This window comes from Mastigoproctus giganteus, chromosome 14 (assembly GCF_048544385.1).
Source record: "Mastigoproctus giganteus isolate SK-2022 chromosome 14, ASM4854438v1, whole genome shotgun sequence".
NCBI lineage: Eukaryota > Metazoa > Arthropoda > Arachnida > Uropygi > Thelyphonidae > Mastigoproctus > Mastigoproctus giganteus.
The window spans coordinates 98,551,745-98,569,585 of record NC_143588.1 but is presented as its reverse complement, the minus strand read 5'-3'; the positions used below and the strand labels follow the sequence as shown (position 1 = coordinate 98,569,585).

The 17,841-nt window shown below is 35.5% G+C and overlaps 1 protein-coding gene across 1 annotated transcript in view; it reads right to left on the bottom strand.

Moving 5' to 3' along the window:
- Positions 1 to 17,382, bottom strand: part of LOC150075425 (COX assembly mitochondrial protein homolog) — a 33,947-nt gene extending 16,565 nt beyond the window's left edge. The window contains exon 1 of the mRNA XM_090388276.1: positions 17,271 to 17,382. Coding sequence (XP_090244402.1) covers positions 17,271 to 17,334 — 64 coding nt within the window. The 5' untranslated portion in view covers positions 17,335 to 17,382. The remainder of the gene's footprint in view (positions 1 to 17,270) is intronic.
- Between the last annotated feature and the right edge of the window lie 459 nt (positions 17,383 to 17,841).

Genomic DNA, 17,841 nt, shown 5'->3' with positions numbered 1-17,841 from the left:
TACTAACCAGTTACACTCACTAACTTTGTAAATAGGGAATTGTTTTTTAATATGTAAATAGGGAAAGAACATTTCAGAGCCTCTAAGGAGCGATTAGCTGAAAACAGAGGAACACAGGTCCTGCTTGTGTTTCAGGTTTACATTTCTGTGTGTGTGTGTGTACACACAGTGCTTGCTTAGTTATGTTAAGCAAGAATTATGTGTACAGAGTATTTGGTATCTGACAATCTTGTGCATTCTGCTCATCTCATGATTCATCATAATGATAAAGCTGAGAGATACTTTGTATCAAATATGTACTTAGTTCCACAGAACAAAGTATGTGACATCTCACTGATGAACATCTTAGGAGTATTCTTAGAGTTGTGTGAACTATATTTAGACCAAAATCAAGTTTTATTATGCAATACAGAAACAGTGACCAATTTTACATTAATAAAATTAAGTTTCACATCCTCACCTTTTTTGCCTAACTACATATGCAAAATTACACATTTGTGGAAATTGATTCTTTTGATAATCTATTATGTGTATAAGATATATATATAAAGTAAAATTTAGATTTTAATTTTAAAACTATACACCTCAGTGGTTTAAGTTTTCACGCTTAATTTTCTTTCAATTTCCTTGTGATATTCAGGTTGGTCATCTATTCTCTGTACACAAAATAACAGTAAAGTTAAAGCTTACAAAATCTCTCATCCTTAAAAGGCTGAATACACCTATTACAGACCAAAATAATGATGAATAATGACAACCTACAGAGAAAAACAGACTGAGTAAACATATCGGAATATCTTATTATTCGGATATGTTTACTCAGTAAACATATTGGAATAATAAGATATTCCGATATGTTTACTGAGAAATTTCAATTTTCCAAAGATAAACTGGTACTTACACATTGATTACTTTCCCAGTAGTAGTATATTTTTGGACTTATTGCTTGTTGTACTGACATACTATTAGAGTCAACATATTATAGTATCAGCATACTATAAATGACATTGTGCACCTATGGGAATTTTCATGAATGCCAATGTGTCAAGAATCTTCAAAAGGAAATCTTAGCAAACAGGAATTATGCTGCACAGATATCACAAGAGCAACATTAGAAATTGAGGATCAACAAATTGGCACAAGACGGTCAATATTCTTTACTTGTCTAACATGAAGGATTCATCAGAAATTAACCCAGTATTTTTAATTGTATAGTCATTATGACCTCTCCCCATACTGTGACATTTATTTTAATGGCATTCATCTTTCAAAAAGATTATCATTGTTTGATAGCTGTTGGTGCAAGAGTAGCTGAGGCTATAATGCACCTAGCTTAGGTTAGGAGAATTTCTTATTTCAACATTTTTCTTTTGGTTTATTTTAATAGAGTACCAGATTCTGTGTTGTAATTTGCCAAGATTCTACATCATAAGTAGCCTTTAAACAAATGGTATAGTATTAACTTTTATATGGGTTGGACATATCCCATTAACTGAAGAAATATGAAAACATTAGTAATATTTGGCGAGCATCTAAAATTGTTTTAAGCATTAGGTTGTTTTGTGGATTTGTTATAGCTTGAAAAGCTCTTTGACGTTCCCTATTAAATTTTGGACAGTTCACAGTGAAGTGATGCGCAGTTAGCAGAACCTGACAGTTTTGGCATTGAGAAGGATCTTCACCTCTGAATAGATAGGAGTGAGTTACATGTATATGCCCGATTTGCAATCAAGCAAGAGTTACTTCTTTGTGTCTGCTGGATCGTAAACTGGTATGACATGGTTGAAGGGTTTGTTTAATTAGACAAAGTTTGTTGCTTGTCTGATTGCCATTGTTTTGTACTGCTTTAGCAAATTAAGGACTTTTAATCCGTATATGGTATTGAGTGAAAGGTATAGTCAGAAGTGGCAGCTTCTCTTGCTGCTTTGCTCTTTTGTTTCCAGTTATTCCTGCTGCACAGATATCACACAGATGTGTAGCCTGGGATCCATCAAAACCTGATATTGTGATTTCTTTGATACCAAATTTTGGAACTTTTATAGAACTGGGTATGCTGTGGTATTAGCATTCTGCAAGGCAATAAGAGGACTAAGTGAGTCAGTGAAAATTATGCTGTTTGTTATCTGTTTACATTCAATTTGGTTTACAACCATCAAAATGGCTTGCAATTCGGCAGTAAAAATACTGCATTCTTTGGAAGTTATTGAAGAACTCTTTATTGCATACAAAAGACACACGCCATACACAATACCCTTCACAGCTACAAGTCGGGGGGGGGGGGGTTAATAAGAGAACTAAGTGTGATCTTCAAAGTGAACTGCAGCTCCTACATAAGTCTGTTTCTGACCCATCAGTATATATGAAAGGGTGATGTACATATTGGACTTTGTATGCAGCATATATCTGCTGGTAGTTTGTACTTGAGAGTTGTTTCCCTCAGGTTTGAAAATACATGTCACATATGGGTTGAATTATACTCCACGGTGGAATCATGTGCCATTGTAGTAGCTATGTGGTCATAATTAAGCTCTCAGTTTAATAGTAAATCTTTCAGACAGATATTGGCAGGTCAATTCATTTGTGATTGGGCTTGGTATTATGTTTTCCCAGTTAGATGAAAACAGTCTTTAATTGGATGATAGATTTTATCTTGACGGCATAGTGTAATAAGCTCTGTCATCTAAGCTGTAATGAGGGTTCATGGGCCTCTGCATAAAGGTTTTGTATAGATGAAGTTTGGAAAGCTCCAAGTGCTATGCGCCTCCGTAGCCAGGTGGGAAGGAGCAGCAGTGCGTAGCACACACTTCTTGATTAGACCGGAGTATCCGGTCTAATCAAGAAGTGTGTGCTACGCACTGCTGCTCCTAATAACCAATGATATCCCCGAGCAATATGGCCTTAGTTGCCAATGCTCCTAAAAAAAAATAACAAAAATAAACCAAGTGCTATTTAACTCAACAGTTCTTGTTATACGTTCAGTTATGGTATTTATTTTAATAGCAAAAAGGTAATGCTAAGCACAGATCCCCTGAGGCATACCTTCTTGAGTAAAATTTTTTGAAAGGGTAGTTTGCAGCCTAACTTGAAATGTCCTGTGTTGTAAGAAATTTTGGATATATTTAGGAAGGTGTCCATGCAAAGAGATATAGGTTTTGATGAATTCCATAACGCCATGTTGTAAGCTTTTGCTATATCAAAACAGGTCATGACGTGACGTGCTTTTCAGATGAAAATATTCCATACACTGTTTTCCAATTTTAAGTAAGTCTAGTGTTGAGAAATTTTATTACTATTCAAAAACTATATTAAACAAGCAATTGATAATTTTTTCCATAACTTTTCCTAGGCAATCTGTTGGAGCTATTGGACTGTAGTTGCATGGGTAAGAGAGAGAGATCCTTCCCCAGTTTTGGGAAAGGTTAGAATTATTGCATGATGCCAACTATCTGGAAATTGGTTTTCTAGGAAGATTTTGTTATACAATTCTAGTAATTGCCATTTGAGATTGGTGGTATTGGTCATCAAATTGCTTTAGCATCGTATAGTGAATTTGGTCTGGTCCTACAGCACTTTGCTTTGTCTGTGACAGTATTAGTAATGGCTGCATGGTGCAAGAAAGCCTATGGCTTATGCTGCACCAGCAAAAAAAAAAAAAAAAAAAAAAACCCAGAATAAAACAATGATAAAAAAAACAAAAAAAAACAAACTAATAATTAATAAAAGAAAAGGAAATTAAACCTATTGTCCTCTGCATTTCCCCCACCCGAAGGCACTATCCAGATGACCTTTGAATTTCCCCAAACTGTCAGCCTCTACCACCCATGTAGGCAACTTATTCCAGTAATTTATAACTCGCTGGATAAAATAAAACTTCCTGCAGTCCAATCTAAACATCTCCCCCCCCGTAACTTGAATTTATGTCCCCTAGTTCTAGCATCATTTATAATCTTGAAAATTTCATCCTCATTCATTTTACTGATGCCTCTCAGAGCCTTAAACACCTCAATCAAATCTCCTCTAACGTGTCTAGTTTCCAAACTCTGCAACCCACGTATTCAAAGTCTTTCTTCATAAGGATACCCTTTTGCTGATCTCACCAGACGAGTTACCCGTCTTTGCACCCTTTCAAGAAGCTTGATGTCTTTCTTTAGGTGCTGTCTCCATATATGAACACAGTATTCCAAGTGTGGTCTAAGAAAAGCCTTATATAATGGGATTATCACGTCCCTATCTTTACTTGCAAAAGTTCGATAGATCATTGATAGGACACCATGGGCCTTCCTTGCAACCTGTTTACAATGTTCAGAGAATTTCATGTCTGACCGTATCATAACACCTAAGTCCCTTTCCCCCAGTACTGGGTTTAGTTGAACTCCACCAAGTGAATAAGTTATTTTGGGATTACTGTTTCCCAGGTAATACCTTACTTTGTTGGATTAAAGCATAGTTGCCCTTTTTCTGACCATGCCTGAAGTCCATCTAGGTCTTTCTGAAGAAGCTCAGCTTGACAGTGATCATTAACTACTCTACCAATTTTAACATCATCTGCAAATTTAGACATCACGCCCTCTATCCCTTCATCAATTCCATTTACAAAAATTAAAAACAACAGTGGTCCTAATACTGATCCTTGGGGAACCCCACTTCTTACAACAACCCAATCTGAGGAATAGCCATTTATCACAACCCTCTGCCTCCTGCCCTGAAACCATCCTGATATCCATCTAAGGATTTTCCCAGTGATTCCAACCTGTTCCAGCTTATAAAGCAACCGCTCTTGTGGGACTGAGTCAAAAGCTTTGTTGAAATCTAAATAAACAATGTCGAAATTATTCCCTAAATCCAGCTCATGAGTGACCCTTTCAAAATAGCAAACCAGATTTGTTAAATATGATTTTCTCTTTACAAAACCATGCTGAGTATCCTTGAGAATTTCAATTCTATTCAAATAATCCTGAATTCCACCCTTGATCATTGCCTCCATGATTTTCCCTACCACTGAAGTCAGACTGGCAGGTCGATAATTTCCCACTTCACTCTTAGAACCACCCTTATGTATGGGAGATACATTGGCACTTTTCTAATCCAACGGAATCTCCCCAGAGTCTAGTGATGCTCCCATAATTAGCCTCAATGGTTCAATGCACTCACTTGCCACCTCCCTTAAGATTATAGGGTATATTCCATCAACTCCAGGAGCCTTACTGGCCTGTAGGCTCGAAAGTTTTTTCATTAAATAACCTTGTGCAATTACAATATCATTAATTACATATTTTTCAACTTCGCTCCCACAATTTCCCATTGCCACAAAAGGTTTTTCTTCTGTAAATATCGATGCAAAATAACTGTTGAGTTCATCTGCAACGGCAGCTGGTGTATTTAATACTATCCCCTTTCCCTTACGTAAAGGTCTGATCTTGTTTGTCCTGCTCTTCTTGGCATTGGCATTTATATATTTGAAGAATTCCTTATCCCCCCCCCCTCTTTGCTAGCGATTTCTCATAAACTGCCTTTGCCTTTCGAACCTTTTCTGTGGCTCTATTACAGATCATCTTGTAGCTGTTATAGGTTTTAGTACTTTTTATTGCTCTGTAACTTTTCCATGCCATCTTTTTCTGCTCAAGTAATGTGTCACTATTCATCCAACTTGGAACCCTCCTCAGAGTATTTTTTTAATGATAAATAAGCATTCAAGGTGTCTGTGATTAATGTTTTAAAAGCATACCACAGTTCAATTGTGTTCGTTCTCTGTGCGAATGTTAGAATTCGGATACAAAGGACAATATCACTCACTATTACCAGAGCATGTCGCAGAGTAAGCACACCTGCACTACAGTTGCTGGCTGGAACTATCACTTTACATGGAAGTAGCCAAAAGAGGCTTATATTATAGATTTAAAAAGGGCATACCCACTGAATTTCTGGGGATAGCCCTTGATACAGCCAACAACCCCTTCAATGCTGAAAGAAAAAGAATAGCCACAAAGCTCCATGAGCTATAAGACCAACAAAGTGGGAGCAGGAAACCAGAGGTCTGGTTATCAAAAGGTTTCTGCCACAGGTGGCAATGGTTAGCCCAATGCCGCCTAAATGGTATGTCCCTGGACTTTTTACATTTATATTGACAAGTCACGGCTCCCTAAAGGCAAAATTAACCTCGTTAAGGCTGACAGATGACCCAAACTGCACCTGTGGTGAGAGCAAAGACTGGGCACACGTTCTATATAATTTATGACATCATCAGAACATAGCTAATAGCTATGTTCTGATGATGAACATAGCTATTAGCTATGTTCAACATCTGTTTATCCTAGAAGAGGTTCATCATAGAAGAGGAAAATATTCGAAAATGCACAGAACTATCCAAAGAATGGCAATTCAGCCCACCATCAATTAAAAAATAATGAATAGTTAAAATTGCCCACCACACTCAGACAATGACCTAAAAACTGTTAGGATAGCAGTATTCTGCGCTGCGACAGAAACTTGACAAGACAAAACTGGATTGACTTGGGTACTCCCCCACCCAGAGATGAAAAAGGAGCAGATAGTTGGTAAGAAATTAAAATAAGAAATGAAAAGGCGACCAGAAAAGTTACATTGCAGTGTTTTTCACAATTTCAGTGTCTTCGTCACAGGCCATCCACCGAAATTACGAGAAAGATGGGAAATGCTCTTGCTTCTGTTTCTGAAATGTTCTGTATGCTACGGAGCTGTGTGCAGTATGCACTTGTTAAGAAAAATTTGAAATTTTGCGGTAAGAATAAGGCCAAATAAAGTCTAATAAATGTAATACATACAGATCATGGATGGCCTTACAGAAGCAAGTAAAAAGAATTGTAAAAATTAAGAAATTAAGTCTGAATAGGTACAAAGAAAGGAACTTACCATTACTATGTAAGGTTGCAACTGAACAAAAGAATGAAGTGGCGGCGTGCCTGTATATTTATGTATGGGTAAACTAGCAGTACCTAGTGTTACAAAATTGTGAGAGAGAAAAAAAAAATTCATGTTATGGCATCTGTAAGCTTGTTGGATGTATAAATTGAAATGAACACTATTAAATACATGGTGCCCAAACTGCCCAGGATAATAGATATATATATAATAGCTTGAAAAGTAGTAGTGAAAAGCAGCTAAACTTTAAGTTGAAAAATAGAGCGGGTAAAGTTAGAAGGTAGTATCCTGCATATTGGGTTTGATAAACTAATGTGGATAAGTAAAGCAGAAAGATGAATGAAGTAAAGGTAAGTAGTTGGGCTCGGGTAGTTCGGGGTTGCAAACCTGTTCCTATAGATAGGACCCGGAACGAAGGTCTGGGAGTGAGTACATCATGTATTTAAGGTCAGTTATGTGATAGATGGATAATGAAATGAAAATGAAAATTTAAATTAAATTATATACATAGTTAATACACTGTGTTAGGCCAATTGATGGGTACAAGTTTTCTAAGCTGTAAGACACCAGAGGTCTAGTGTATTGTATATATACTATTTACAAACTTGGTATATATGGGTTTTTTGTCATCAATTATTATTGATTATGTTATCTATATTGATGTCACATAGTTTTCTATGTTTGATTATGTTGAGGGCTTTATGAAAGTGGTAGCAAAGATATGCTGCAGGAAAAAGGTTGTTTGCCAGTTTATTGTATAGCATCTTGATGTTATTGATGGTTATTTCCTTATTGCTGCAGATGGTTGCTATCCTGATGCTTTGTGCTAGTATAACATTGGCATATATTGGAATGCCATTATGTGAGGTTGACTATATTAAAATTAAATGCATCCCATTTATTGTACAGGTTTATGGTAGCTTTGTTGTTTATTACTGTAATATCAAGATCCAGGAAATGGGGCTGTACCATCCATGTTGTTTGTTTTTTCCAGTTTATTGGGGTATAAGTGTCCATATTCCTTGATAAAGTTTGGGCAGTTAATAACTATGAGATCATCTATATATCTGTAGAAGTTAAGCTCCTGTGGAAATGAGTTTTTGGACCAATATAGATATAGGTTTGCTATTATGCATGAAGCCGGACTTCCCATCGGTGTTCCATTAGTTTGTAGGTATAGTGTCTTGCCATCATCACATACAAAGTTATTGGAGATACATCGGTTCACTAGGTTGTTCCAGTAGTTGGTATTGCAGGTTATATTTTCTCTATATTTTGTGTATATATCTTTGAGTACTGTTTTTAGCTTGGTTTGGTTAATACTTGTAAATAAACTGTGGAAGTCAAAAGTTTGTATACTGGAAATATTGTTATTCTGTAAGGATTTTAATACTGGTAGGTTGTTGCCTATATTCTGCTATTTGGTATAATGTTCAACAAGGGTTGTAGTAGACGTTCAAGGATTTTTCCCGGTTTGTGTACATTACTATTCTTACATGATGTTATAAATCTGAATCCTATGGGTTTCTTATGGAATTTAGGAATGAAGTATATATAGGGCAGACTGTAATTGCTGATATTTAGTTTTAATTTTTTGTTAAAGGCTATAAGCTTCTTTGTAATGATATTACATGTACTGGATATAGGTCTGTATGTGTTGCTAGAGTTAAGTTCCATTCTCAAAGTGTGTGCATAAAATGCTTTGCAAATAAAAGCATAGTTATTTGATGCTTTGTCTACCGGTGTAATGATGAAGTCTTTATGTGTCTCTAGCAGTTTTTGTTTTAGCTTAGATAGGTTATAGTAACAGAATTTGTACTGGCTATATCCATTTGAACTTGGGGGATTTAGTTTAAGTTTTAATCGATGTAATGTATTGCTGATCCACATATGGTATGCCTCTATTGGTGTGTTATGCTTATGTGCCAGGCAAAAGCAGTAGTTTCATAGGTCTTGATATAGCTGTTTCTTGAACATAGTTGGATTTATTTTGTTACATGGCCAAAATTTAAATCCTTGTGCTAGTATATATATCTGAGTATTGGGTCTGCAATTATACTTAAATTTCCTGTGATGATGTGTCCATGGTAAGGATCAATATATTGTTGCATATTGCTTTGTTTGCAGATGCAGTCATTAATGTCTGGGTTATGGGATATTAAATTGGTTGCCATGGATTTGTAGTTGCAGGCTAGTATCCCAAATGGTTTCTTATATTTATATCTAACTTTTATGTTGATGTTATGGCTATTGTTAGGAAGCAAATCATTATGATATTGATATATTTATTAATGTTGATGTTATCCATTATTTTTCTTTGGAAATTTAAGATTATGATAGATTCTTCTGTACCAATTTTATTATGTGGGTTTTTAAGGTTAAATTTACAGATATCATCTAATATGTAAAAGAGTTGTTTGGACTCGAAGTTGAATGTGTGTATAAACCTATGTAGTGCTCTCAGTACACTGTGTTTGGTGCTGAAAAGTAAGTTATGTATATATTGTACATTATGTTATTTTTGTCCCAGTCTTTAATAGTTGCATCAAAATTGCCCAAATTTGGCTTATTTTTACTGTTAGAATAATTTTATGGTTGACTTGATTATTCAGGCCATATGGGTATAAGGTTTTTAATTTCAACACAAATAATCCTTCTTGCTTAGTTCTAATGTCGGTGTTATTAATGTGTGCTAGTATGAATATGTATATATTGGTAAAGCTGTGTGTTTGAAAGTGCATATATTCTATTTCTTGTTTCACATTATTACTGTCTATATTTGTAGTTGCTGATGACTGATCTGTGCAGATTTAATCTGAGAAGTAGTTTATTACTCGTTTGTCCAACATATTATAGATTACACGTTTTGCATGTTATTAGATATATAACGTTACTGGATTTACAAAAGGTAGGATCTGTAGCGTTATTTATTATATGTTGCGGGTCCATGCAAGGGCATGTTAAACGTAGTTTATTTTTACAGGTACTGTATTTAAGGCAATAGATCCCATGTTTATTAGATGCTGTTGTGCTCTGTCCTGTGTGTGCAAATTGCATATGTCTAGATTGATAGTTATGTTGCGGGGCAGAATTGTAGAATTCACTTCTGGTGTATACCATAGATTCAATATGATTAAACAAAATCTTCTTTACACTTTCTTCATAATATATATATATTTATTATTATTTTTTTCCACTCACTCATTCATCTTTTTCTCATATACGGGGGGGGGGGGGGATGCAATGATGTATAGTGTAAATTTAAATATTAATTTAAACTAGGGTTAGTGCATACTTAACTGCAGCATTTATGGTTTGTGTTCGTTTTCTCACACACTTGCACTCTTCTGGCTTTCAGTTCATTTATTCAACTCTTGCTTTCTGCATTGCACTCTCTGGGCACCTCAACTTACTCTTATTCTTCAGTTGTGGTGCAGGCCTAGCTGCAAGTTTTTTTTTTTTTTTTTTGCAGGCCAGGGGAGAATGCAGTGATAGTGTTTGTGTTGTTAGTAAATGTTAGTTAGTATATATAAAGTAATATAAGTTATTATTAACTTTGTATTCTTTTGGCTTTCATTCTCTCTTTCCCTCATGCTAGGTCACTCTTTCTTTCACCAAAACTGCCATTTATTTCCTTTTACCATAATTCCTAATTCACTCAGTGCCCAGCCTATTCATTCTCATTCATTCTACATTGAGTCCTTTTGCTACTAGCTTACTGATATTTTCACCTAATCTGCTTCCATATATCACTACATGCCTTATCCATTTCGTAGAATTCACTTCTGGTGTATACCGTAGATTCAATATGATTAAACAAAACCTTTACACTTTCTTAATAATATATATATATGTATACATATTATGGCTGTAGGGTACGTTTTGCTAATGCAGTGTCCCTGATCCATAATCAACACTATCTTCATTTTTGCACTCTCCAAACTACGATTACTTAGCTTCTTAATATTATTCTTTTATTATATATATATATATATATATATATATATATATATATACACACACACTGGTTAATTGATTTAATGCTTAATTATTGGTTGATTTAATCTATTTTCTGGTATTTATTTATTAATGTTATTTATTTATTTATTTATTTATAGGTATTTAAGTGTATATGGAACAGGATAACAAGTTAGCATATGTGGACTAACTTTAGCCGGGGGGCCTGTAATTGTAATGGTAATAATAAATGAAGTTAAAATTATATATATACTAATGGTATTAAGAAATAATTATGATAAAGAGATAATATATATAACTATATATATATATATATATATATATAAATAAATAAATAATGGGGGGGAAGATTATAAAATATAAAAAAAATGCAAGTAGTGAGAATGCAGATTATGAATGAAATAAATGTCTCACTCCCACCCCTTTGCCTGATGGGTTACCCACTGCCAGCTAACATATCCCTCCCACAGAGCGGGACGGGCAGTTTGACCTTCCTACAAGATTCGACACTACACGGACCTGACAACCATCACTGATTAAGACATACTGTGGCTTTGCTGCCAACACACCATTTGGCAATCTGAACTCTAACCCAGTTCCCTCTAAAACCCCATCCCCAGGCAGGGGAGGGAGGAGATGGGTCTCTGTTTCCTCCCCTCTCTGCTTCCCCCATACTTCGTCTGGTGGGGCTCGTCTCCACTGACTTCTTTGGGAATGCCTACCCTATCGTCCCCATCCCCCAGTCTTCAGTCTCCCCATCTGTCACTAAAACGACCAAGTACCCCCTAACAATGCCGCCAAATTCTAATGAACATCTAAATTCTACTGCTTTCCTGTAAATCTCTTTTGTCCAAATTCTAGTGTTTACCCCCCCCCCCTTTTTTTTTTTAATATAGGTCTTGCCACTGAAATCCTTGGAAATTAGGTGGTGGAGCCTGCCAGAGTACTTAAAAATAATCTACTTGGTGCCTAACCTGCCTCATGGCAAAGTGTGGGCAACGGTGGGTCCCAATGGCTAAATGGTCAGAGAAACAGCAGAACATAACACTACACAACAAACCACTCCCCACACACTTTAAATTTCTGGCCTCTGTTCCCATGTAACAACTTGATTCCAGTGGATGGATTTTCATGAAATTTCACACTTGGTTCATATAGAAAGATTTGTGGAGCTATCTCACATTTCATTAAAATCACACAAAGAGAAACCTGGCAATTTATTTCTTTTTTCCATACGAAGTGCATGGAAAAAAAGAAAGTCACATTAAATATAGTTTTAATGTGGTAGTGTTAGCTTTAGACAGTCCATGCATGCTTCACATGTATTTTCAAGTGAGACTCATGAACACGGAGACACATATATAGAGAGAAAAGGGACTTAAAAGGGAGAGGAGAAATAAATATTATTCAGTTGTTATTAAACTGAACAGCCAAGTTTCCTGAACATAAAACTACAGTTTTATTATGCATTCTATAAAGTTATAATTTTAATACTTAATTGATAAGAAAATAACTATAGTTAATTTTCACTTCAGTTCATCACAGAAAAAAAATTAATTTTAAGAAAAAAATAGAACATTCTGAAATGTAACACACTGCATACATTAACTTGTAATGGAATTATTGGGTGTTTATATATTACGCAATTGATATTTAATTTGCAGTGTATGTTTTGTTGCTCCCTGGAAATTTTTTTAAGATCAATCATAGCCTCCAACCTCAGAAATCTATTCATATAAATGAAAGTATATTTTGGGTATGTATATCACTCTAGAATGAAAAGTCTGATAGAGGCCAAATTTTCAACCTATGTTCTGTTGGTACTTCACAAAATTTCAGGTCTAGTTACTATTTCACAGCCCTTGTTTTTCCCCCCCCCTACAAAAATTGGCATAAATAAAAGTATATTTTCACACTGAATGACAAAAAAAAAAAAAAAAAACCGACTACCAGCAAATTTTCAACATATACAGTATTCTGTTGGCCCCTTGAATGGTTCTAAGTTGAATTCCAATTTCATAGCATTCCCTCCTCAGTTTCCCTACAGAAATATTACTATATATTTCTAACTGGAGCTCAGACCATTTTAAAATTTCAATGCTTACTTAGAATATTTTAGGGATCTTTTTAACAAATTTTCACAGATGGGTTGACTTATTTTGTTATAAAACATTATTGCTATTACTAACGTGCCCAAAATGTAATGCACTGTGTATATTAACTAACTTATTTATGTTTAGCTTTGACAATTTCCCTTTCACTTTCCTCTCATTTATCACAAAATAATTTAGCTCTCAGAGTTTGATATACTTCTGACACCCCTCTACAAAAAAAAAAAAAAAAACTTTCTCCAGTGTGGATGTAGATGAAAAATAGCTGAGAGGATCAACAGTTAAACCATTTATATCTAGTGGACTGATGTGATTCATCCCCCTTCCTATTAATGCTTACATAAGTAGTCTTTGCTGCTTTTCTTTGCCAAAAAATTCTCGAAATCTGCCTTAGCTTGCCTGACCTCCATTGTGACTTGACTGCAGATTAATTTATATGCATCCCCCATGAATTTTTCTTCTCTGCCACAAGTCTCATCAGTTCATCTGAGATCCATTTAGGTCTAAGCCTTGAATTGTCTCTCTTATTCAGTATTAAAAGCCTTATAGCTTTTAATACTAAATTTTAATTCTACAAGCATGACCACTTTTTTTTTTATTATTATTATTATCAGTTGGTCTCGATGCATAGGATTTAAGAACTGTCTGAGGCCACTGCAGTTACCATTACAAAAGCCCTTCCTTCCCTTTGCCCATAACAGTAAGTAAATCCCATCATCAATACACTGTGATCACTGCCATTAAGTGGTTCTTTTATGTGCAGATTCTTATTGCATGAAAAATTACTGCTGATATAATCAGATAAAGAGCACTGCTCTCTCTTGCTGACTCTCTAACATGCTACTGTAGAAAACAGTCATCAAATAAATCAACAAAATTGTTGCTAGTGCCTGACTCACCAACCCACAAATATCTGGGTAGTTAAAATCGTTCATTATAAGACATTCTGATTTAGTGGCTTACTCTATTTCTCTGCATAGTTGTTCATTATACTCATCACAATCATTAGGCCTGTAAGACACTCCTAATCTTATTTTTTCCCTAATTCACCCCACACTAATTAACATTGCACTGCCACCCACATCAACTCACAGCATTAGGTTTTATGTGCTTCTGAACTAAGATCATAACTCCTCCTCCCCTGTGTCCTTTCTGTATGCATTGTACTCTCCTATTCAAATTCTATATCCTTTATGTCAACGGACATGCTTTCTATATCCTCAGAATGCCTGCATTTGATGACCTGACCAGTATTTCAAATTTATTTACAATGCTCCTAGCATTACTGCACATGCAAATATACATGCATTTGTTTTTATTCTTAGTAACCATAGCAGCCCATGTATTTGCTTTTCCATGAGGACCCCAGCAAGCTTTGAAATCCTCAACACCTTGCTTTCCAGGGTGCTGCATGTTCCAATTGAAGCAGTGCAAGGATCACTTATACCTCTGCCTGCAGCTACTATCAGTCTGTGTTCCCTCCACCAAGCTAGCAGTTTTCTGACCCACATAACACTGCCTCCATAACATCTGCAAATATCATTGCATCCCTTCTATTTAAGTGTATCACATCCCTGTAAAAACAGCCTCTCCTGTTAACAAGCACAGGCCATGCCGGGAAAAATTCTACATGAGCCTTTCATAATCTCTTCAGAGCTTCTCATCATGTACTCCCTCCTATTCCATCTTAAATGTCTTAATCTTTTTCTCAACATTGCTCTGCACTTGTTAATTAAGATCTACTCTTAATATCATTAGTACCAATGTGTACAACATCACCTTTTTTGCCCTTAAAAGACAAACTGGTTGTTCTTTTTGCACACTGTATTTGCCATTTCTCTGATAACTGAATCACCAAATATAGCTACTTCCTGTGGACCAAGGATTCTCTGCTATGGAGGATGTTGTTGTGTTGTATGAGGCCTTATTGATACATGTATAGCTTCGCCATTGTACGACATAAGTCTACCGTGTTCTTACTGTAATACAGAGTGGTCCATAAGTAAGGGAATCTATTTGACTGTAAATAACAATATTTTAAACATATTTTAATTAATGCTAACATGATACAAAGAGCTTACATAAAAAAAGATTTTTTACAAACAAAATATTTTTACATCTGTTCAATATGGCTGCCATTTTGGTCTTTATAAAACTAGTCTTTTTGGCACAGTGACACCAGCAAAGCAAATTCCTCCAAAATATTTTCAACTTCTCTAACTATTGACTGTCAGTCAAAAGTTAGAGACCTGTGTTTATTACTAAATACTTTATCCTTTAAGAATCACGGCAAAGAGTAATCACAGGATGTAAGATCTAGGGAGCAGAGTAGCCATGTAATAGAACCCTGCCATTCAATCCATCTCATCTACCTGGGATGTTATGTTATGATTTGGTTTTTAGGAGCATTAGCAACTAAGGCCATATTGCTCAGGGAATACGTGGTAGTCATTCCCTGACATTTCCGCATCCTCTGTATTTGGTGGTGACGGGCTCGAACCCCGGTCTAATCAAGAAGCATGTGCTACGCATTGCTGCTCCTTCCCACCTGGCTACGGAGGTGCCTATCTACCTGGGAGCTTTTCATCTAAGAATTTTCTGACAATTTTTGCACAGTGAGTTGATGCTCTATCCTGCATAGAAAAAGTGATGCAGAAAATTTAATTTGGACTGTGCTGACAGAAGGATTTTGTCTTTTAGCAGTCTCAGGTAACTTTTTCCTGTTATGGTTCCCTCAAAGAAAAAAAGCTCCAAGAATGGAACTTTTTTCTATGAAGGAATCATGTTCCAGGCCACAATGTCAAGCCAAGGACATTTAAACAGTTAAAACCCAGGATTATCAAGAGAGCAGTAAACACAGTTATGGCAATTAACAGTTCCATTTAGTTTAAATGTGGCTTCTTCAATTCAAGAAACACTGTTGATAATATCTGGGTTTGCAACATTAATAGCCAAAGACCATTCAGCAAATTCCAATCGTTTATCTCAGTAGTCTTCATTCAAACTTTTTAGCATTCTATTTAAGAATGCTAAAAAGCTACTAACTTAAATAGAATCGTTCCTTTACGATTCTATTTAAGCTAGATTTGAATATTTTAATTTACAGATTTTGCTTTCTTTGATTTTTTTTTTTTTTTTTACTTATTTTGATATTCTCCCTTTTAAGTTCCAAATTGGCAGGTCTTTGAGATGCAAGGTTATGGGCTGAGATTATGGTACTGCTCCCACATCATCAAACTTCATAATTTGCTTTATCATCTCCATTTTATGGGTACACCTTTTCACCACATCGCGAGCATGGCTGAAGAATGGAGTGATTGTCCAGTCAAGTTCTGTGATTGAGGTGAGTTTTCTTTGTATTCAAGTAGTCATTTTTGTTTAGTAAAAAAAGGTTAGGCTTTTAAGTGACTTCGGGAGGGATTCAAGCAAAACACCGGTCATTGCACACAGCCAGGACTGCCTTCTTCTTCCTTTCTTTCTCGCCAAAGTACGTAGGTGTATTCATAATCCGGAGTATATCCATGGTCTTTACGGTGGGTGGTTTTTGTCCAAAAAACTTCTTGAACTAGTGTGCAGCTTATGGAGCATTTTCATATTTCAAGGGTTTAGTGTCAAGCAACGTTAACTACAAAACTGCATTTCGTTTTTTGCAATAACTTTAGTTTTACTTTATATAAATAACAATGCATATCATGTCATAAAACTGTATCTCTCTAGTACTTTACAAAGTTAGTCTAGGCTGTAAGTACATTTCCGGTAAACCAAGAAAATGTCAAATGACTTTTTGGTTAATTGCAAAAACAAACTACAAAATGATTTTGTAGTTAACGCTGTTTGACACGAAACCCTCGCTTTTGCATGCTACTTTCAAATTTCTATCCTCTCCTTCACTATAAAGTGGCATGCGAAATAAGAAAATGCTATAGAAGTTGCATTACATTTCAAAAAGCTTTTAAAAAAAAGGTTATAAACTATTTTCAAATAATTCATTCATACTTACATCAACAGTTATTCAAAAGTTTCCAGAATTATGGACCACCCTGCATAACGCTATCCCTAAACAGAGAACAGCAAAATGTATCACATAATACTCTAACGAAAATGTAAAAAAATAATAAATAAATTTATTGTACAAGCTGTGGCTCCATTTACAAACTACATCGCAGCAACGTAAAATGGGGAGGCTTTAGAATTAATACGTACACTACCATGAAGCAAATCCGATTTTATTTTTATAGTATTTACTCTTCCAGCTCTAGCCAAATCAGTTTGAAAATATCGTACCTAAGCCACGAGGCCCAGACCCATATTTTTGAGGAAGTACCGCAGCTTTTTCATTTCCTGCCATATTTCAGAAGTCACCATTAAACTCCTTTCCTTTTTTTTTAAAGGCAGTTTTGGTATTTTTCTAAAACAAGGAAACAATATCACCTAGAATCAGATATAATCAACCAACTTCATAAATATCCCATCCATTGCATTCATTTAAGTAGGACCTATTATCCCTCTAGCGACAGTAATATCACTCTTCACGCTAATTATGATACATTGTCAAATAATTTCACGCACGAACCGATTGAGAGTAATGGCAACAACTACATTGCACAGCCAAAGGGGCACGAAAAAATTAAAGGCTTACTAATTTGAAGTTAACAGTATACAAAAGTTGCCTTTTGGTTTAGTGGCGTCCAGCATATAGTTAATCAGGTTCACATATTGTAGAAGCTCCCAATAAAAGGTCATGTGTTATAATAACCCCAGGGGCTCACATCTGATGGGTGTGGGCTTGGCACACCCAGGGTTCTGAGCTGTATATATCATCATTCTTTTCTTTCTTGGTGATTCCTTTCTGCTT